This window comes from Agelaius tricolor, unplaced genomic scaffold (assembly GCF_023055355.1).
Source record: "Agelaius tricolor isolate 1412-34295 unplaced genomic scaffold, bAgeTri1.0.p SCAF_10, whole genome shotgun sequence".
Lineage (NCBI taxonomy): Eukaryota > Metazoa > Chordata > Aves > Passeriformes > Icteridae > Agelaius > Agelaius tricolor.
In genome coordinates, this window is record NW_027269270.1 from 686,029 (window position 1) to 708,047 (window position 22,019).

The 22,019-nt window shown below is 48.5% G+C and overlaps 1 protein-coding gene across 1 annotated transcript; it reads right to left on the reverse strand.

The window, feature by feature from the left end:
• Positions 1–1,223: 1,223 nt before the first annotated feature.
• Positions 1,224–21,818, reverse strand: ATIC (5-aminoimidazole-4-carboxamide ribonucleotide formyltransferase/IMP cyclohydrolase). Its single transcript, XM_071434325.1, has 16 exons — positions 21,670–21,818; positions 21,085–21,211; positions 19,870–19,946; positions 18,814–18,880; positions 16,425–16,513; positions 15,023–15,174; positions 14,744–14,900; positions 13,447–13,572; positions 13,245–13,352; positions 11,987–12,072; positions 10,785–10,874; positions 9,633–9,761; positions 8,275–8,367; positions 3,539–3,721; positions 2,040–2,195; positions 1,224–1,513 (listed from the first exon to the last, which is right to left on the reverse strand). Exons 1-16 carry the CDS (start codon positions 21,689–21,691, stop codon positions 1,394–1,396), a joined length of 1,782 nt encoding a protein of 593 aa, XP_071290426.1. The 5' UTR covers positions 21,692–21,818; the 3' UTR covers positions 1,224–1,393.
• Between the last annotated feature and the right edge of the window lie 201 nt (positions 21,819–22,019).

The following is a 22,019-nucleotide window of genomic DNA, read 5'->3' on the forward strand; positions in this document are numbered from 1 at the left end:
GAAGAGTCCCCAACCCCAACTTTTATAGTAAAACTCCAAGCAATGATAATTTACAGGAAGCAACAGCACAGAAAACAGTCAGAGGCCAGGGTTGGGGTTAGCACAGCAAAAGGGACAGCCAGGAAGAAATGGACATTTTTTAATTTGGATTGCAGTCTTAATCCGTGCCAAAAAAATAGAATGCTCTCTACCCTGTCCTGTCTCATCCAGTCACTTGGCAATGATCCATTGTAGAGATCAGAAATGACAAAATGATCCATTGCAGAGATCAGAAGAGAGGACTCTGCTCCCTTTCAGGCTGGAGCAAGGGCAGATGGAGTAACAGTGTTAAACAGTGTGTAGATTATGGTACCTTAAATAACTCACCTGGGAAGTGTCTCTGCTTTGCTCCATTTGAACCAGTCTGGTTCAGACAATCAGGTAAAACAAAAGCCATGATCACAGTCACAGCCAGTGAGCAGCACATCCCCAGATTTCCCCTCTCCCAGGTCCATCTCCCACTTGGACAGCCCTGCTTGAGCCAAGGGCACACGTGCACACTCCCTGCTCTGCACCAGCTGAGAGCTGAGCCCACAGAAGTGTTCATTGAAAATCTCTGGGCTGCTCCTGGGGAAAACTGAACAGATTTTATGGAATGGAACCAAAAAGAGAAAATCCCTTTGGAACAGGTGCAGTGATTGCCAGCAAAAATGTGTCTGGGCTCATCCTGCATTTCTCTCACTGTGCTCCACATTTTCACTCTGCTTTTTCCCAGAGTTAAGTTCAAATCTGCTTAATGCAAACTGCAGGCAGCAGAGAAAGGAAGTGGCTCCAGACACTTCACTGCTTCCAGCCTGTGAACTCTGCTTCCAGTATGGGGACAGGCCTGTCAATGGGTCTGCCTTGGAGAAAGCACTGCCAAAGCACAGAGTGCAGGGCAGGATTCAGAGCACCAAATCCCAGAGTGCCTCGTGCAAAGGAGCTGCTCCCTCTCCTCCCAGGGAAGAGGATAATGGATTAGAAGTACCTGCTGACCCAAAAACTAACCCCACCAACCCAACTTAGGTCAGGACAATGTAGATCTTGATCAGTTCCATGAGAAGCTGAGCAGAAGCCAGGCTTTCACACCATTCCCCAGGCCATCTGTTGAATTTGTAGAGTCTGGACCATAAAACCTACCTCAAAAATAAACCTTTTTCCTGAGGACACAGAACTTGGGTGACAGGGACCACACAGACAGCAGGTAGCTAACAACTGCATGTTTATTTGCAAAAGACACTGATTTTCTACACTGGAAGCCAACTTGTACCTCTTCCTTCTCCCTGAACATGGGGAAAGGCTTCTTCCCAGGCTGCAGGAGCCTCCCAGTGACAGCAGTGCCACATGGCTGCTGGTGAGGCTGTGCCCAGAGGGCTCAGTGGTGGAACAGACGGAGGTTGGTGTGGATGAGGGTGATCCCCAGCTCGTTGCAGGCCTCGATCACGACGTCGTCGGCAGCCGAGCCCGACGGGGCGGCGATGAACTGCACTCCACTCTGCACACACAGGGAGCAGGGCAAAGATCAGAGGGTGGAAACACAAAATCCCCCTCAGGAGGAGCTGGCAGTCCCAATCCTTCATCCACATCCCACTGAACAAAGACTTCCAGTCCCAAAGATGCTCCTTAAGGGAGCAGGAAGTTCTCTCTGCTGCTCCGAGAGAACCTAAAATGGTTCCTCTGGAAGCAACAGGCCTTGGCTTGATATTCCTAAACAGTTTAATAAACTTTAATCCTCTATTCATTCCAATCAACAAATTGAGCAATGACTGGATAATTACTGTCCATGTGACAGCTGTGACCACCAGGAACATCCTTCCCAGGATCTGCTATCCTAGTGCAGGGATTTTGCTCAGCAGTGCACACAGAATGAAAAGGACAAGCTCGGGCTGCACAGCCATTCCCCTGGAGCCAACCCCAGCCCCCTGGAGCCAACCCCAGCCCCCTGGAGCCACCCCAGCCCCCTGGAGCCACCCCAGCCCCCTGGAGCCAACCCCAGCCTCCTGGCCCTGGTACAGCCTTACCCGCTTGGCTCTGTCGACGTTATCCCTAAAAGGGAAGAAGGCATCGGAGCTGAGGGACACAGCAGAGAGCTTGGCAATCCACTGCTTCTTCTCTGCTTCTGTCAGCTGCTTGGGGACCTCTTCAAACAGGGCCTGCCACTTCACCAGGTCCTCATCCTGCAGGCACGAGAAGCCAGCTCAGCCCCAGAGCACACAGCTCCCCCCCTGTTCCCTGCCAGGGGGATGAGTGATGGCCTCCCTCTGATCCCAGGATTTCTGCTCCATGACTCTGCTGCTGGGAACTTCATACCAGAGGGTTTAAACACATCACCACCATCAGTTATTTCTGCATCCTTTTAACTCCTTCCCTCTCCTCACCACAGGACCTGAGGGATTCCTTCTCTCCCTCCTGAATTCCAAGATGCTCTGCCTGCAGTGTGCTGCTCCATGAATGCCAGCAGGCATCTGGTAGATGACTTAACAGCAGCTCAGTTTATGATTCACCTTCTGAAACAGCAACTGATCCAGTTCTTACCCCTTTAAACAAGCAACTGCTCACAAGGTGATTCACAAGGTCCCTAATCCAGCTCTTGGCTTTTGATACTTAAAAAGGACATACTATTTTGTTGTATCACTATGGCCCGTAACGGGAAGGTCAGAATCTGGATTCTGAGAATCCAAAGTGCCACACAAACAAACAGCTCTGTGTGAGGAGGAGCCACTGACAGGCCAGGGAGAACTGGAACATCAGCTGGAGCTATAACCCATCCTCACTGCTGGGAAGAAGCAGGAGGTGAAGCCAAGGTGCTCAGTGAGGCACAGGGCAGGCTGTGGGTGCAGTAAATGACCTTGGGGCATGGATCACCACCCTGGGCCCAGGATGCATTAAATGACCTTGGGGTATAGATCACCACCCTGGGCCCAGGATGCAGTAAATGACCTTGGGGGATGGATCACCACCCTGGGCCCAGGATGCAGTAAATGACCTTGGGGGATGGATCACCACCCTGGGCCCAGGATGCATTAAATGACCTTGGGGTATAGATCACCACCCTGGGCCCAGGATGCAGTAAATGACCTTGGGGGATGGATCACCACCCTGTGCCTGGGATGCAGTAAATGACCTTGGGGTATAGATCACCACCCTGGGCCCAGGATGCAGTAAATGACCTTGGGGGATGGATCACCACCCTGTGCCTGGGATGCAGTAAATGACCTTGGGGTATAGATCACCACCCTGGGCCCAGGATGCAGTAAATGACCTTGGGGGATGGATCACCACCCTGTGCCTGGGATGCAGTAAATGACCTTGGGGTATAGATCACCACCCTGGGCCCAGGATGCAGTAAATGACCTTGGGGGATGGATCACCACCCTGGGCCCAGGATGCAGTAACTGACCTTGGAGGATGGATCACCACCCTGTGCCCGGGATGGCCCAGCCCTGGAGTCACCCATTCCAACCCACAGCAGGTACAACCCGCACAAGGGCTGGCGTGGCAGGAGCTGTGCTGCCCTCACCTCTCCGATGGTGTCGGTGACGTACTGGTCGATGGCGTTGGAGATCTCGGCCCTCTTGACGCCGGCCTTGAACCTCATGGCCAGCACGCGCGGGTGGTGCCGCAGCCACCAGTTGTTGGCCTTGTCCCCGGCCAGGCGCGTGCAGTGGATGCGGGACTGCTGCCCCGCGCCGATCCCGATCACCTGCAGCACAGCACGCACAGGTCAGAGCCACAGCTGCAGCTGCCCCAAGCAGGGAAGGTGTAGGTGATGAGTGGGGGAATGCCTGCGTTCCTGATCCTGTGAACTGGTTACAGGGCCAGCTGTCGGCACCGCTAACTTCTCCAGCTCTTTGGAGCTGACAGTCACGCTCACGTTCATCACAAACACTGATGTGCTTTCACCCTTCTAAATAACACAGCCCCAGCCATCAGAGTCAAAGCTTTAACCTCAGGAAAGTGACACAATTATGGCTTCCTGCCTCTTCTGGTCAGAGTGTTAATGCCTGAGCCCAGGTCACACAAACACCATCATCTCTCTGCTGAGTTAGGCACACACAGCTTAACCACATCAGCTGAGAGGTGCAGTTTGTGTGGCAAGGCTGCTAAGGAAGTAAACCCACTGCTCACTCAGGAATGCTGGTCAGTGGCACTGTTACATCCACGGATTCTCAAGGCCCTGGAGGTACCACACTTCTCCTGTGCTGCCATCTGCCAGAATCCAGGCTTTTTGAAATGGCTGCTGCTAACCCTATTTAACAGCACTTGTGCTTGATCTCTGACAGACAAGCAAAATCTACACAGTGGTTTTATCTCAAGGAAGCTGCTATGAAAATACAGCACTGGCTCAACTCCTGCAGCCAGACATCCCCACCAGGGATGTCAGACCTTCTGTCCATCCTGCGGGTCCTGCTTCCTATGGAGAACTCCTGCCATTCCACTCTGGAGATCTGACAGGAAACAAGTCTCTCCCATCATTTCCTGCTCAGCCACAGCTGAGCTGTTCCCCAGACTCTTCTCCAGGGACAGTGCTGAGGCTTGAGGTGCTGGCCAGTGCCTCAGAGTTCCCAGCTCAGCCTGGGACAGATGGTAAAGCCATAAGCTGCAGGCTGCCCTCAAAGGAATGACTCATTTGTCTTCCCATTCATCAAGACACAGTGACTTCACCTCTTACCAGAACCATAAAACATTCTGCTGGATCCTGTTCCCCCAAGGAGCAAATGAAAGGCTTGGGAGGCTTGGGCTGCTATCAGATATATCTGCTCAGCCATAACTGAAGTCACCAGTGTGTAATAAACCCACAGGGACATTGGTGGTACCACAAACACTGAACAGACACAAAGTTTCTTACAGTTCAGTGGCACCTTGCCCCTGACAAACGCTGCTGATGTCCAACCTCTGCTCTCAACCCACCCACTTGCACTTCCAAGGGACCCAGGAGCCAAAGGAGCTCGAGAGCAGCTGCACACGGGTGTGTTATCACTTCCACAGAGGTTCATCCTCCCTCCCTGCCCCAAGGAGAGAGCTGGCCCTGTCCCACAGCCCACCAGGAACTGCTGCTCAGCCCTGCAGAGTGGGACTAGCAAGGCCAGCCTAAGGCAGGCGTTTTTAGTTGGGGCTGCAGATGCTGGAGAGTAGCCCAGACTGACTGCTGCTAGCAGGGGCAAAAATACCATGAAACATCCCCAGGTTTCTAATGCTTGGGATGTCCTGTGTCCTTTCCCAGCCAGAACTGTGTGTCTCAGTCTTCAGCAGGTCCTTGTGAGCTGTGCCTGGCACTGCTGTGATGGAATGAGCAGGAATAACTCCTGCTACCTGTCAGCATCCCAGAACCTTTCTAAAAGAGCATTTTCCTTTCCTCTGTGAACCACTCAAAGCATTTCACTTTTTTGTGACCTAAATTTTATCAAGAGATCAGTAACTAAATTTTGGCTTGTATTCAACAACTCCAAAATGGCAGGGACTTTGTACTTCAATTGATCAAAGGGATGCAGCCTGTAAATTCCTCACAAGCATCCCCACATCTGCAGAGGTTTATCTGTAACACTGGTTCAAGCCATTGTTTTGCCTTTTTTAAAAGCACAGGTTTTGATGGAAAACTGCTGGGGAAGATTTCCTCAATTCCAGCCAGGAATTTCTGGTCTAAAGAAGAGAAATCAGTAGGTTTTAGCTTTTCTGCTTAATAACACAACCTCTGTACTTGTACCTGCATCTCCCCTCACAGTGGCCTGTACCTATTCCCTGCCTTTCTCACTTTATAAAATCCTTCTTCCTACACCTCATCACTCCCTGCCCCACATGGTGCCCTTCCCCCTCACAAAAGCACAGCCAACACCTCAAAATCCACCACCAAGGAGCCATTCCCCCCTTTCCTACACAAAAATTAATTATGTTTCTTTCAGAGCCTAATCTCCTGGGAATCCAAAAGTGCTTAAGCAGAGCCTATTAAGTGTGAGCAGTGAAAGGAGACAGCAGCACAGGGTGAGTAGAAAAAAAATAAATCTATCACTTAATAGAAAAAAGATTGGGTGAAAATTAAGAATTACTTGACTAGAAACACTTTGGTTCACAGGAGAGTCAAACACACTCCATAGCTGGAATGCTGTGCAACAGCACAGAGTGGATGAGATAGATAATGCCCAAAGGATTCTTGCAAAATGATCCAGGCTGGTCTGGGTTTACTCAGACTTACCCTGGATAATGAATGAAAACAAAAACCCTAAAGACACTTGGAAATATAAAAATCTAATAAAGGACTTGACCATTGGGAAGACAAACAAAACAGGGAAGTCACTGGGAAAGCATAAGGTAAATTACCAGGTTTGTTTAATGCTAGTGTACAGAGAATAAAGGAAGAATAACTTTAAATTGCTAATTTAAAACATGATGGTGTCATCAAAGCAAGTGTAAATCAATGTGGTACCAGCTGAAAGGCAGCCAGAACAAGTGCAAGTGTTTATTGCAATTAGTGGCAGCTGGCTTCCTGCACATGAAGTGACACTCATGTCCAGAAATGCTTCCCACTCCACACTTGGCTGCAATGTACTAACACAGCTACCTTGCTGGAGGGGCTGATGTCTCATAGACCAGAGTTTTCCAAGGCATCCCCATTTCTTAGGGATGCTGTGAGGCTGAAATAACTCCTGGAAAACCAAAAGCAATGGGACTGAAAGCAAGCTGGACCTGCCAGGCTTGGCTCATGTAGCCCAAACCAGGCCCTGGAGGAGCAGATGAAGAGCAGCAATGTGGAAGGTGGTTTCCACTTGAAAATCTGCAAGCCCCCTCTGCAGCCCAGCCAGCTGAACCTGCCTGCCCAGGGGTTCCCTGTCCCTGCTCCCTTCCATATGGTACATCCATTACCACACATCCTCTGGTGCAGCTGCAGCACCAGACTTGCAAAAGCACTGGGGAAATTGGAAATTGCTGCTGTGATGAGGGGAAATGAGCAAAGACAGGGACACCTTTGTTCTGGGGCTATGAGATCTAACACTGCTGAGTGCAGAGAATCATTTGAAAGTGAAAAAGAAGAAACCCAGCATAAAGCAAAATAAAAGACAAATGCTGGATCTCCAGAGACATCTTCTGAGGAACCACAGAGCACAGGACCCCAGGAAGTCCTGTGAACCAGCACTGCAGCCTTTTCAGGCTGTACCAACAGCCTGACAAACACACATCAGTGCCAGTGCAGGGAGAGCACTGCAGCTCAGTCTCAGTCTCTACCTGTAGGCTTCACTCTTTGATCCATTGTGCTGATTTATGATGTACCAAAGCTCAAAAAGATTCTGTCTATTTTTCTTCTACACTAATCCAGGCCTACTGAAAAACTTCCATGGAGAGCAAAGAGCCAGCTAAACAGCACCATTACAAGAATGATCTGCTGGGTAACAATACAACTTTCAATACCTTTACACCAATTTTTAGAGAAATTATTTAGGCTGAGCACCTGGTGATGACTTGGAAAGAACTGACTTTTTTTAAAATTCAAGATTCAAACTGAAAGAGGAGAAGTTTAGGTTAGGTATTAGAAAGAAATTCTTCACTGTGAGGGTGGGGAGGCTCTGGCACGGGCTGACCAGAGAAGCTGTGGCTGCCCCATCCCTGGAATTGTTCCAGGCCAGGCTGGATGGGGCTTGGAGCAACCTGGGACAGTGGAAGGTGTCCATGCCTGTGGCAGGGGGTGGAATGGGATGAGCTTTAAGGTCCTTTCTAGCCCAAAACCACTGTGTGGTTCATAATCTCAATTACAAATTTGTATGATTCATAATCTCAATTACAAATTTGATAATGCCCCTATAAATTCCAACATCCATCATCAGCTTTTTAAAAAAATACAATCAGGGAGAACAGAAGACTTTTATTACCCCAGAGGGATGAAAAGAAGAAAGCACATACCATCTTTCTAAGGAAAAAGTGAAAACAAAGAAGCATTTGGGCAGTCAGAACCCAGCTGAGAAACCTACTGAGAAACCTACATAGACTACAACACTCCCTGAGAAAAATTATGTGAAAGAACAGAGTAGCCAGAAAGAAATCACTCAAGGCCATAGTGTAGAAGCCCTTAAGAGTTTTTCCAACCCCACCAACAAAAGAGCCAGCCCTGCCATGACCATGAAAAAACAGCAGCAAGGTTTTGAAGCAGCTTCTTGAGAAGCAACTGTTCTGCACAGGGCAGCTGCTCTGGCCCTGCTCAGCAGCTCCCCAGGTGCAGGAGGGTTTTCCTGTGGGCAGGGGGTGGGGAAGCCCTGCTACAGCTCCTACCTGGCCATCCTTGGCGTAGCAGACCGAGTTGGACTGGGTGTACTTGACAGCGATGCTGGCCACGATCAGGTCCCGCACAGCGGCCTCGGGCAGCTGGAACAGAGCACCCCTGTCAGCAAGCCCTGACAGCACAGCCACTGAACCACACCCAGGGAAAACAAGGCAGCTAGGAACACCCTGATTTGGTCAATTACCAGCTAATTTTGTTTGGATTAAAACTCATCAGTGATTGGTCTTCCAATTCTCAGGGTAAGACTCAATCTCAGTGGGTTCCATCACTTTCACGGACATATTTTATGAAAAATCTTTTCATTAAGATCTTTTCTCTTGAGAAACTGAGAAGCTTCAGCTTCTCCATGTTTTGCTGCTTTGGAATGTGATTTAGAGAACTGTTTACCCAGCATGTGAATGGTTTTTACTTGATGACCATGATAGCCACCTGTGTTGAGGCTGTGAGCAGTCACAAGATTTTATTATCATTCTATTCTTTCTATTCTTTTCAAGCCTTCTGATGAAATTCTTTCTTCTATCTCTTTAGTACAGTTTTAATATATAATTTTCTTTTTTTAATATGTATCATAAAAAAATAATCAGCCTTCTGAAACATGGAGTCAAGATTCTCATCTCTTCCCTCATCCTGAGACCCCTGTGAACACCACCACACATCACTGGCCTTCAGCCTGAAAACTACTCTGCATGTATTGTCATCAGATGTGCTCACAGGCAGAAAACAGGACCACAACAATTAGAACAGCTCTCAAAATCTGTATTATTTTTAAGTTCCATTCCTAATTTAGGAAAGCGATTTTTATTACCTCAATATCTGAACTTGCTTCTGAGCCCATGACTAATTGTGTGCTCATTAATGTCTGATCTCATTCTCATTAAAAAAACAGAGACAAAAAAATCACTGAGAACTTTCTGGTGATGTGGGCTCTAACTGCTGAGCAATAGCAGCCAGGCCAGAGTTTATACAACACCATGCACACAAAAGGGTGAGGTAAACAATGAGTCAGGAGCTGTGACGGATCCTTAGCACATGGCTGTCTCACCATAAAAAATTGCACATGGTAGCTTCTTGTTTACAAAGAGTATTTACAAATATTGTGGTAGCCTGAGATAATGGGAAAAGTCCAGCTCCTCTTATTTATCCAAGGAATCAAAACAAAGGAAAGCTATCTTGATTTACTCAAGTATATTAAGTCCAGAAAGTCTGCTGCATTGTTTACTAAGAGCCAGTTAAACCTCATTAAAATAATTTAGGAGCTCTTGAAATTGCCCAATGGTAAATTCCTGATGAAGGCACAGCAGCTCATTCACTGCACGTGTCTTTAAGCTCATTTGTCCCCCTCACTCACATTTTTGTTCTTGGTGACAATGTTCTTGAACAGCGAGCGGTCGATGACCGCGTTGTTCCTCTTCTGCATCAGGTTCAGGCCATAGAGGGTCCGGACCTCCAGGTCATCGGGCTCGTAGTGGGGATCCATCTGAAGGCCAAAGGCAGCCCAATAAAGCACTTTTACACCAAAACCTACACTCTCCCAGTCTTCACACAAAGGGGAAAAACATGCACATGCACACAGAGCCTTCCAGAGGAGGGCAGGAGTATTTGGAGCTGCTTCCTACATGCCTCAAGCTACAACTCCCAGCCCCCTGTGGCATCCAAGAATAGTGAATTTGGAGCTGCTTCCTACATGCCTCAAGGTACAACTCCCAGCCCCCTGTGGCATCCAAGAACAGTGAATGTGATTCTTTCCAGAGCTGCACTCCTGGGGCACATCTCCATCCCAGCTGGAAGCACAATTATTAATTTACACCAGCCCAGGGATCAGGTTAACTGGAGCTGTGACACTGCACTCAGGTGCACCCATGCATGGCCTTACTCAGAATTTTGGGAGCCCTAGCTGAGGTTTCAGACAGGAAACAACCCAGACTAAGGTGACCAGCTCTAAATAGGAGGGTGCACATGCTTTATGTGGTTTTCCTAATCCACTGAAATGTTTCAGACCAACTTTCCTTAGCATTGCTCTGCCTTCAGCCCTGAAGATACAGGCTTCACCAACATGAACTCATCCTTGAGAAGTTAATTGAATTCCAGGAGGTCATCAGCTGCCAAGACTGTGTGCAATTCCATTCCTTCTTGCCTGAAGCTCCTGAGCCATCTTCTCCAACTCCCCCGACAGCTATGCTACAATTGCAACCTCAGCTAAGCCTTGGATTTTGTTTTTGTGATGCTATAGTGAAGTTCTCTGCTCATTTGTCTCTCAGAGGCAGCAGAAATAGGACCTGACAGCAATCTGTGATCCATGAGTCATGTTCACCAAAAGTGGGTGATTTTGGAGTCCCAACAATCACTGCAGGAACCGGGAAGGCAACCTGACACTGACTTGAGCACAGAATATTAATACTGCTTGACAAGCATGCTGGCTGCAGCATGTGAAGGTGCATCATCTAAGGTCCAAAGTGTCTGTGCTTCCAGCTTCATCCCTGGCTGGAGCAGGGGTACAAACCTGGAGGACACAGTAAGCACCATTCTTCTTTTTGGAAAGGATTTTGAGAGCTTCTTCCTCATAGCCAGGAGCCACCACACCATCAGACACCTGCAACACAGAGATTTCAGCTTCCACAGGAGAAAAATCAAACAGGGGCTAAGCTAAAGCTGCACCAGCCATTTCCTGTACTGAAGACACACCTCTCTTGGGGTCTGTGTGCATCCTACAACAGCAAAAGCACTGTTACAGTATGGGCTTAGGTGCTGGAAACACAAAGCAGCAGAGCATTGTGAGCTCTTGGCAGAAGTTAGTAAAAAACACCTCACATCCCTCTAATCAGAATGGAGCTAATAATTAATATCCTCCTCCAGGGAGACAGCTTGACCATGACATTCCACTTCTCAGCCCTAACAGTAAATATGGCTTAAAATCCAATAAATCCTTATTTCAACGGTGTCACTCCTGAGGAGGCAAAAACCCTGGAAAAAGAGCTGTTAAGAGCATGGAAACCGAGAGTTTACATTCATCAGTGTCATGAAGCAACATACAACTTCCACACTTGTGCCTTACAGTGTGGGTGAGGTTTTTTTCATTTTCAGCAGCACTGTACCAAAAATTCCCCTCACAAACCAGCTGAATATGCTCTTTCATTTGTTTGGCATCATAAAATCACAGAATGGTTTGGTTTAGAAAAGGCCACCTCACTCCATCCTCCTGTTGTGGACAAGGACTAGGGCAGGCTGCTCCAAACCTAAAAGATTCTGTGATTCTAAGGAAAAAGCACAGCCTGGGAAGTGGCTGAGCTGCACGTAAGTGGCAGGTAGCAACCTATTTCCAAATTCCTGCCTTGGGCAAGGGGCTGGCCATCAGCATTCCAGCCCTTCTTTTCTCCCCTGACAGCTGCTCAGCCAGACATTTGTGACAGCTTAAGCAGGGCTCCTTTCCAGAGGTTTGCAATCATCTCCTGGAAAGCAGCATTGCCAGCTCTGCTGTTTCACAGGCTCCAGCACACAGCCAGGTGATAATTGGTAGGGAAAAAAGCAAACATCAAAAGACTGGTGTAAATTCTGCACTCCAGATCAGAGGATGACACAAATGGCCCAGTAAAATTCCTCCTGGTAAAATGGGTCAATTTCCAGCAAAAAGGCTGTCACAAAGCAATGGCTGCATCTGAAATGATCCTCCTGGATAGCCTGGAATGATGTGCTGCTGTCACTGACCTCTCTGGAGATGATCTTGGCAGTAGCCACATCACAGACATCAGACAGGGCAATGAAGTCACCAAAGGAGGACATCCGATCAGCACCTGAAAAATCCTCATTTTACTCATTTGTCAAACTTCAGCAACTGACAAAGAAAACTCTCCACTCCTACAGTCCAGTCAATTGCTGTGAGAGCTAAGAATTTAATCCCACAGCAAAAATAACCAAAAAAAGAGGCCATAAAAGCAACAAGGATGAAAAATCCTACCTCAAACACATGGACCTTTATATATTCCCATAGTTCAGATATTCTTCCTTCTTCACTGCCTCTGTCAAAGCTCTAACTCTGTAATGACTACCTCCAGCTGTACCCTTGGTGGCAGGAGGACAAGGAGAGGCAAGGATCACACAGAAAGATTTTAGATGGGAGACAGTTGGAAAAAGAGGAAAGCTTTTAGATGGCTATGCTCCCACCTGGCTTTTCCTGCAAGAAAGCAGATCCAGAAATGTGGCAAATTTTTTCTTCTTCTGTTTTAAAATAAGTATTTTCTATTTAATGGCATAGCTAAGGTGAAATCAACTCCCATCACAAATGCTCCACTACTCAGCAAGGTCACTTCTTCTGTCCCTGCCATTCTAAGGGTTTATTTTTCTAGCAATCATGCAATGGTTTTGTGAGAGCAACATTCAAAGGTGGTCTGTGAAAAATGAACCCAAGCCAACGTGCTCCTTATCAAGTCTGCCTTGTTTTTTGTAATCTCTGCAGATTTTCTAGGAATGCCATGGAAAATGAGAGACATAGCAAAGTATCTCAGCTAAGCAGAGGAAGCTGGTTTTGTTTACTTTTTTAGCTTTTTATGGTGAGCTCTGCAGTACAAAAGCATTTTAAAAAACCCATCAAATACCAGACAGAAACATCTCTACTCAAGTTAAATATTCCTGAGCAGCCCAATGTTGAGTGTGCTACCAGTACTGCTGTTTACCCAGGTCCTTTAGCCAAAGCCCCATATATTTACATACATATGTGTGTGTATGTACAAACTCAAATTTAAAAATATATCATCTTACAGGTCTTTTATCTTTACCAAGGAACAGAATCTAAAGTGCTTTGAAACTGTATACAAGGGCTGCTCTCTTGGAAAGCAACTTCTGATAGGCAGTCAGGAAGACCCTTATGGAGAAAGCCCCTCTGGAGAAGGAGTGTGGTGCACAGGGAGGAGCAGGGCAAGAGCTGAGGACGCTGCTCAGGTTTGCTGTGCTTCTTTGGAGCCCTCACCTCTGCTGCGGGCATAGGCAGAGGCCAGGGGCGTCAGGCTCTTGTGCAAGTCGTGCACCATGCACACTTGGGCCTCCTCCTCGCTGAGCGGAACTCCAACAGCAGCACCTAGTGGGAAACACGAGCCAGGGCACTCGGGCTGCCCGTGCCTGCCCCAGGGCCTGCCCACACGGCCGGGGGCGGGGAGCGGGGCCCAGCCTACCTGCGGGGCTGACGTGCTTGAAGGAGGCCGCGGCCGGGATGCCCAGCGCCTGCTTGAGCTCCTTCACCAGCTGCCAGGCGTTGAGGGCATCGCAGAGGTTGATGAAGCCCGGGGAGCCATTCACCACTGCAAACACAGCACATGGACACGTGTTAGAGCAGGCAAAGGCCTCTCCCCAGAGCCTGGAGAGCCAGCACAAAGGGTTTCCCCAGAGAGCACTCAAATCACTACAAACTGTTCTTGTTCAATGACCCTGGCTCCTCAGCAACTGGTGGAGTGCCCAGAAATCCACACCAAGAGTAAAGGCCATTTAAAAGTCTGCTCTCAAAACGTTTTGCTCTGGCCCTGAGAGAAGAACTGCTTGTACTGACATGGCAGCACTGTGAGCATTTCAGGAGACTGGAGGACAAAAGATCATCTCAACAATAATCCAGATTCAGGAGGAGTGAGCATAGCATTGCCCTGCTGCCATACCAGGAGGCAGGCTTGCAAGCAAATCAACCTCTCCAGTGCAGGAATGGAAAAGCTTCCTAAGAGGTCTCAGAGCTGAAATGGGGAAAATGCTGCAACACAAATCTTCCCTGCTTTTTCAGCAGGACAATCCTGCACACATTGAAAGCAGTTTCAAGAACAAAAGTAGCCAGACTTTCCTTCCAAAACAGGGTTTTCCCTCACTACAACAATGCTGTGGCAAGTGGCACATCCTTGTAAAATGGCACAGAGATACACCAGACCTGTCCCAAATTTTCAAGTGGAACGAGTATTCTACAAACCCAAGGTAATAACCCCTCTGCTCAAATCCATCAAAGAAAGACAGACCAAAAAAAGAACAAAACCAATTCAAACCAGAGAAAAACAGCTTGGTTTCTAGGCAGAGTAAATACTGACACCAAAAAAAAAAAATTGGGGAAGATAATAAACAAAGAAATTTGCAAGTAGAAAAGCATCTTAAAAGGATAACAAGGTTTTCCTTTGCAAAATCTGGATCTAATGTCATGTAGAAAGTACACTACCATAAATCTGTTCAAAGCATCTTGGACACACAATCCTAAGCAAAAGAGAACAGGGAGCTACAATTGATCTTGTGGGGCTCAACAAAGCAGCTTTCCTGTCCCATACAGCTCAACTTTGAACTGCCAAGTTAGTGCCACTCAGTAATAAAGCAGCTGTGATGACACTGCTGGCCATCCCCTGGACTAAGGTACAAGATGGTGTTCCAGTTTCCAAGGCCTGTCCAAGCACCTCCATTCCCAGCTCTCCCAGAGCTCCCTCCAGGCCAGCAGAGGCCAGGCCTCACCTGTCAGGGGCAGTTTGGGGCTCGTGGTGTAGAGCTGTGCAGGACTCTGGTGAGGATTCATGCCGTACCTCAGGGGCAGCTGCGACACCCCCTTGCTGTACTCCTTCCTGAAGTAGTCAGAGATGGCTGCATCGTACTGAGCAGTGTGGGTGAAGGCCTGGGGACACAAATGGGGACACCTGTCAACTCAGAAACATCACCTTACAGAGGATTTGGTGTTTAAAGGGGTAAAGAATCTCTTTGTACATGAGCCCTTCAGGGCAGGAAAGCGTGACCAACCTTGAGTGCCAGCAGCCGCCGGGTTTCCATGGCAGTGTCTTTGTCCCTGGAGGCTGCCATCTCTTTAGCGACAGCAGCATAGTCTGCAGGGTCACACAGGACTGTCACACGGGCGTGGTTCTTGGCAGCTGCCCGAAGCAAGGCCACTCCCCCTGCAAGAGAGGGGCACGGCATGGAGCACTTCTCTCCTGGACACAGCACCATCAGCAGGTGAGGCCAGGCAGGGACAGGAAGGGACGTGCACCATGGCTCCTCTGTGCCAGATGAATGTGTCCCCTCCCTCCAGCACAGAGAGGGGTGAGAGTGCTCTTCAGAATGCTCAAAGCTGGTGGGGTTGACTCAACACTGACTGGGCTTGGCAGACCCAGGAACAGAATGTGGGCTGTGATGAGCAACTGGGGCAAGAAAAAGAAGATGGCTGTCCCCACACATGGCTTAACCACCCTCCTCTGCACACTGGGTCTGCAGAAAGATTTGCTTCCACGCTGCCACACAACAGAGGCTCCCAAATGTCTCTGCAAATAATAATGAATCTTGCCCAGGTCCTCTGTGTGAGATAAAATGCCACGCTTCTCCCTGCGGTCTGAGTGCACTGCTATTGCAACTCTTTAAATCATACCAGATACTAGGCTGCTGCAAAGGAAAAGTAGAGGCTGGCATTGCTTCATGCAGAGCAAGTATTACTCCATAAAACATTTAATAGAGAGCTCTGCTGGGCATCATTTGGACTAAACTACTGCAAGAAAATCCAATCCCAACCCCAGCACAAGGCACAGAACTGTGCCTGTGCTGTTCACAGGCTGCCAAGCAGAGATGCTGCAGTGAAGGCACAGCAAGCCTTTGGGGTTAATAACTAGCAGCAGGAGAAAACATGCTAATGTCCAAAGCAGGTGTCCATGCTTCCCAGCTCAGGTCCTGAGCACTCTCCCACATACTCAGACCAACCCCTTCCCTTCTAATGGCTTCCTGCAGTAAAGTTCTCACTCATCCTCAGAGCACTTCCAGTGGCTCAGCTCTGCTCTCCAAAGCTCATGTTTTTTTAAATTTCTATTGCACTGTCAGGCTGTAAAAGAGGTTTAGTCTGCTCCCCATGTTTCAGCAGGAAGCATGGTCCACCTGGCCTTTCCTAGCACAGCCCTCAGGCTCCCCCTTCAGGGCAGTGCATGGCTTGCCCCCCATGCAGCATGCCTTGCCAGCCTGTTATGGACACTTTAATTGCTTAAAAGCAACGAGGCTTACCCAGCTATGCCTTCAGCCTGCTCCTTGCAGCTCCTGAGCAGACTCCCTTTACAGGTATGCAAAAACACCAAACAAAAAGACAAGAGCTGAGACCACTCAGAGTTCAGAAGCATAGTCTGTCTGGAAAGCAGACTTTCCCTTCTTTACTGTCCCTTCAACTTACCAATATCAATCTTTTCCACTGCATCCTGTACAGTCACACCAGGAGAAGACACGGTCTTCACAAAGGGGTACAGGTTGCACACAACAACTCTGAGAATTGAGGGGGGAAAACTGGGTTACTCAGCAAGAAATAAAAGTGCCAAACTGGGCTTGGCAAGCACAAGATATCACCAGTGATTTCATGGTCTTGTCTCTCAGATCAGGGACCAGCATAAAATGCTGTGGCCAAGAGTGATGCTCAGCCCAAGGGCAAGTGATGGTACAGTGCATTGTAACATTCAACTGAATTCTGTGTATCAAACAATGTCAGAGCCACAGCTTGCAGCAACCAGATTGAAGGAGGAGCTTTTTTAAATACATGTGCCTGAATATAAACATTTAGTTATTCTGGTGCCCAACCTGAGCCATTTCCAAGGACTTCAAAATGGGCTCTCAGCAATACTGAAAATGGGCATCCACCAATTCTCCAAAGAGTGTAAGCACCCAAGAAAGATCCACTGCAAACAAAGTACAATCTAATTTTCCACAACTTTTCCAAGAGCAGAAAATGACCTACATGTCACCTTCTGGACTTTTAAAATACCAACAATATATGAAACCTGAGTGTGCAGCCCAAATGCCATAAAGCTTCTGTAGCACATGAAAGCGGGGGAGAAAATCGACTTTTCCCTCTCAAGCTAAGACTGGACCTTACTGGAATTAGTTTTTCCATCTGATCTAGAAGCAGGTCTGTATTCCAGCAAGCATGATGTAATAACTTGCCTGTCCCATCCTACCAGAGCCACAGGAACTGCACTGAGACGAGGGATTTGTTCTGACCTTCACAAGCAGGGTTTTTAAGCCAAGAGAATTAATTTACTCTCTTGATCTGAGCACATGAAGGTACAGAACTCCAAGGCATGCTCAGCATGGCACAGAACTGCTTTGATGAGCACCCTTGTGTCCAACTCATAATATTCCTTTGTTCCCACTCCCTGTGAACTCCAGCAGAAGGGATGATAAGTTTCCAGTATGGCTTTCAGAACCCCCCGTGTCTCTAAATTTCCTACAATGTCTGTTATTGCCTCTTGTGTTTCTGATGCCCCCTTCCCCGTGTTCCATCTGTGCTCCTGACCTGTTGCAAACCATCAGGAACCTGTGGACTTGAACACTGCTAACGCTTTTATTTGTGCAAACCAAGACAATCAATATCAGGCTTTCCTTCACTGACTTGGATATGCAAATTTTATGCAACTATGCAAAGGCAGTCCTGCTGAGGATCAGCTACTTCTGCTTTTTGCAAGAGAACCTGAATCCAAATTACCAGTCTGGATGCAAGTGCACCATAAGTCACTGATGTAAGGGCACGTTATTCCCCCTGTAATTCAGCAGAGCCTGCTTTAATATGCAGCATGCTCTGAAGAGCCACCACTGCTGAGCCCTCTAAGAGGATTCCTGCAGTTTTAAATTTCAGGTTTTCCAATTCAGCCCAGAAATTCATCCATCAGTTTCTGAAAGTAATTTTAAAACTCCAGATGCATTCTGGCCCACAGTTGTACTGTACCTCCCACCCTGGCTACACCTACAATTTGCTATGTCCAACTCAGCCATTTGCTTCTGAACCAGGAGCTACTCCCTGATGTACAACTGGTTATTCACAAGCAGTAGTTGGATGGTAACACCACTTAGTTACATACAGCCCCCAGCTGCTCTGTGTGACTGAACTAAGTAAACACATTCTAACAAAAACTGAAAAAAAAACCCCTAAACTTTGCTACATTAGTGCACAAACTTTGTTACTTCAGCTTCTGGATGCAGTTCACTTGCTCCCAAGATGGCTCTCAAAGTTGAAGTTTTCTGTCTCTTATCTGTGTGTTTTCTGTCTGAACAAACACAGTGTTCCTGACCCATTTTCCGTGTCTATTCTTTATTTATGTGTTGAAACTCAGTAAACATTATGCAAATATCAAAGGGTATATTTACTAAGCAAGCATTTCAAAATCAGGAATTGCCATCTGATCAGACACGTGGAACCAACCTGAGGGAAGATGAGCCAGCTTCAGAAGTACTGAACTCAACTCTGCAGCACGTGTAACATGGCCCTACACTGACTGAGTGTAACGTGTCAGATTTCCCAGGGAACCAGCAGGAATTCAGACCTCTGAGTTCCCTGTGGACCACAAGATAACTTTCTTGTTTCAGCTTTCTCTTACTACAAGTGGAGAAGATGATCCTGTAGAAAATTATGTTTTTAAATACACAGTACATCCTGCCAGGGCAAAGAAAGGAGACTGCAGATCTGCTGGTGTGCAGAGGTCACAATTCCTACTGCTCCCCTTCCTTGGTGTTGACTGGGCTCTGCTGTTGGTTTTTGATTACTGATGGATTGCATCACATCCCCCAACATTTACCTTACAAGGCTGAAATCCTGTTTCTTCATATCAGCATTATCCTCTGGAATATTGCGAGCCAAGATGCCTGGTTGCAAAAAACAATGCATCTTCATTAAAAAAACCACTAAATAATAACCACCAGGTTTTTAATGCAACATCTCCCTTCACACTGTGCTTTTGTCCTGAGCCTTTCTAGCTTAACTTTTTCATTTTAGTTCAGACAGCACCCTCAGCCCCTGCTCCTTTATTCCACTTTACAGTCTTTGGCTGTTCAAATTCCATGCTAACAGGTGGAATGATAAATCCTAGACTACTCCAAATACTGAGCAGCAACCTCAACAATGTACTTCTAAGCACTCAGTTGCTACCCTTCAAACACTGAAACCATCATGAATGACTTCAGGGGAGAGAAAAAGGGCACCTGCCCCATGAGACAAGGGAAGCAAGAGAGGATGAGCAGTGCAGGTGGCTGATGGGGTCTAGAACTCAGAGAAACATGAGGGTGACAGGCTGGCACAGTGTGAGGAGCAGTAGTCCTGTGTTCAGGGTCACAGGAGATTGTCTCCAGCCCTCAGTACAATGGGCAACAGGTTCCACTTGAGGTACCTCAAGCACAGCAACAGGAGAGGGAAGAGCAGATGGATTAATGTGCAGGCAGAGCAGATATCAGAGATCCTCCCTGCTGAAGAGGAGTCAGAGAACATCAGAGCATGCAGGAATCACCCCTAAAGCTCACACTGCTGTGTTCCTTGTGCTGCACACCAGACCCACACACAGTTAAACTCTGTGCAGCTGACTCTGCAGAGGCATTTACAGAGAAGCTCTGTTATGTATAGCCCCAGGGAGAGAGCTCTGCTAACTGCAGAGATGCCAGCATTGCAACAAGGAGCTAATTCAGCCTCTCACCCTGCACCTCTCCACCCCGTGGCTTTTCACCTCTTCTTCTGCTCCTGGAGCAAATCTGTTCCTGTTACTTGGTTCTTCCACACAACCCTTAAAAAAGGCATCTGTCACCTCCTCTTCCCACCCTCCCTGCCCTCTTTTAGAGTGAAAGATGCATTAGCAGAAACTTACCAGCATGGACTGCAGGATGAAGGGTTTTCACACGCCCACCCAGCATCTCAGGGAAGCCTGTCAGGTCCGAGACATCTCTGCCCAAGTAGAAAACAGCACATGTGCCATTCTGACTTTATCTGGAGGCTGAATGACCCAAACCAAAGAAAATGTATGGATTTCACTACAAAACCCCCCTATGGCAAAGGGTCAACAACTGCTTTTCCCATGGATGGAAATGGAGTTCATGGGTCACACCCAACTAAGCAGTACAGCTATTTCTTGAACACACTGGAATCACCAAGATAAGCAAACCCCAAATCAGAATGGTTTGCAGAGAAAATGGAAGGCCATGTGGAGGTGCTCTTCCTTCCAGCTGAGTTTCACCACTCCTTGTGAATGTTTAGGGTGGTAATAACAATAATGAGGGAAGGGGAAATGTCAGCATCCTTTGCTTCAGGCGTCACTGACAGCACAGCCAAGGAAATAAGTTGGAGAGACACAACCAAGGGCTGGGTAACTGTGAGCTCTGGAGGTGATGTAGATTTGTGCTGATGTGTCCCAGGGGCCAACCACTGCGTTCACAGGGAGCAAAAACACAGGGAGCCAAATAATTGACTTTTTTTTCATCACTGCACTAAACCCTATTTTTATTTGGCCAAAACTGTGGGGTTTTTTTGTTTGTTTTTTTTTTTTTTAATCACAGCATGGAAGAAACCAGAACAAATTTCCCCAGAATCATGGGCTAAAACAGCCAATGACTGTACGTGACCTTTTTCCAAGGGTGGATGTGCAACACAGAGCCTTTAGGCTCCGTCTACATTAAGTGAATTGTGCTGGGAAAATTATTTGTGACCAGTGAACTCCAGTGAGCTTCAACATGTTCTTAACACATCAGTGCTGTCCCAGGACCAGCTTTCACCTGGCTGTGAGGAGCAGCACTCAGGGCAGATCATGAACATCAAAGTAACTGATTGTCCCACGGAAATAAAGTTGGTTCAAGGCACACAAGGAATCCCAACAAAAAGCTCTTCACAGTAATCTGCCTCAGCCAACAGATATGTAGATAAAAAGGTTCTGAAGCTTGCTTTGGGACAGGGTTTTCTTTTTTTGTTGTTTTGGAAGACTTCTTTCAAACCAGTTTTCACTCATCTTTGTTCACAGAGAAAACAATTTAAGCAGCCTCAGGGCCTAAAAGAGCATTTTTGGCGGTGATGTACAGGGGAGTGTGTGTACCTGACCGGCAAGCCAGCATCCCTCAGGGACTTGGCCGTTCCTCCGGAGGCAATTAAACCCAGGCCGAGCGCGTTCAGGCTCTTCGCAAACTCCACCAGGTTGGTCTTGTCAGAGACGCTGAGTAAAGCTGGCAGGCGGGAAGAGCACGAGTGGTTGAGTTTTAACGGCGGAACAGAGAAAACTCCAGGATTAAGCCAGTAAAGCTTTTACAAGTTGCGTAGTTTAGATGTTTGCGCGGTGCCAGGTCTGGGGAGGGGAAGGGGAGCAGCACCAGAGCCTCGCGGTTCCCCTCAGGGAAAGAAGCCGCCCCTCAGGGAGGCCACGGCTGCAGAGTGCGGGCCCGATGGCCTCAGCGCCTTCCCTTCGGCGAGCCGTGCACCGGGAACGAGGGACGGCCGGCCCGGGGACACCAACAAACACCGCCTGCCCGCCCTCGGCACCCCAGCGCGCGGGAAGCAGCGCTGAGGCGCCTTCCGGGGCCGCGCTGCCGAGCCCAGCCGAGCCGGCGGCCATTGCGGCGGCGGCAGGGCACCCCCCACACCCCTCAGGGACACCCTCCCGCGGCCATCGCCCGCCCCGCGTTACCGAGCTGCTGCCGCGCGGCCATGGCGCCGTCGGTGGGTGCAGGAGGGCGCGGAGGAAAGGAAAGGACGAGCGGCGGCGGCCCGGCGGGATTTGGGCTCACGGGGGCGGGAGGCGGAGGGGGCGGCCCGGGCGGGGCGGGGAATGGAGGGAGGCGGCGGTGGCGGGCGTGTGTGTTTTGGGACACACGCGTGTCCTGGGGGTGAGGTGCCCTGGAGGGTGAGGATGTCCCGTGGTCTTGTGTGGGCCACGTGTGGGCAAGCGGGTGTTCCCGCTGCACATGTGCTCACGGCGTGTGTGCAAGACATGAGACACACAGACACTCGTATATCTGCGTGCATTGACACGGGTGC

What these genes read in the sequence shown, in the direction of transcription:
- ATIC (XM_071434325.1), bottom strand. Translation starts at nt 21,691, where the DNA reads ATGGCCGCGCGGCAGCAGCTCG. An exon ending in TTGTCACCAAGAACAAAAAT is followed by an intron (nt 8,368 to 9,632) that starts GTGAGTGAGGGG and finishes GCTCTGTTCCAG; the next exon opens with CTGCCCGAGGCCGCTGTGCG. An exon ending in ACGTCGACAGAGCCAAGCGG is followed by an intron (nt 1,514 to 2,039) that starts GTAAGGCTGTAC and finishes CTGTGTGTGCAG; the next exon opens with AGTGGAGTGCAGTTCATCGC.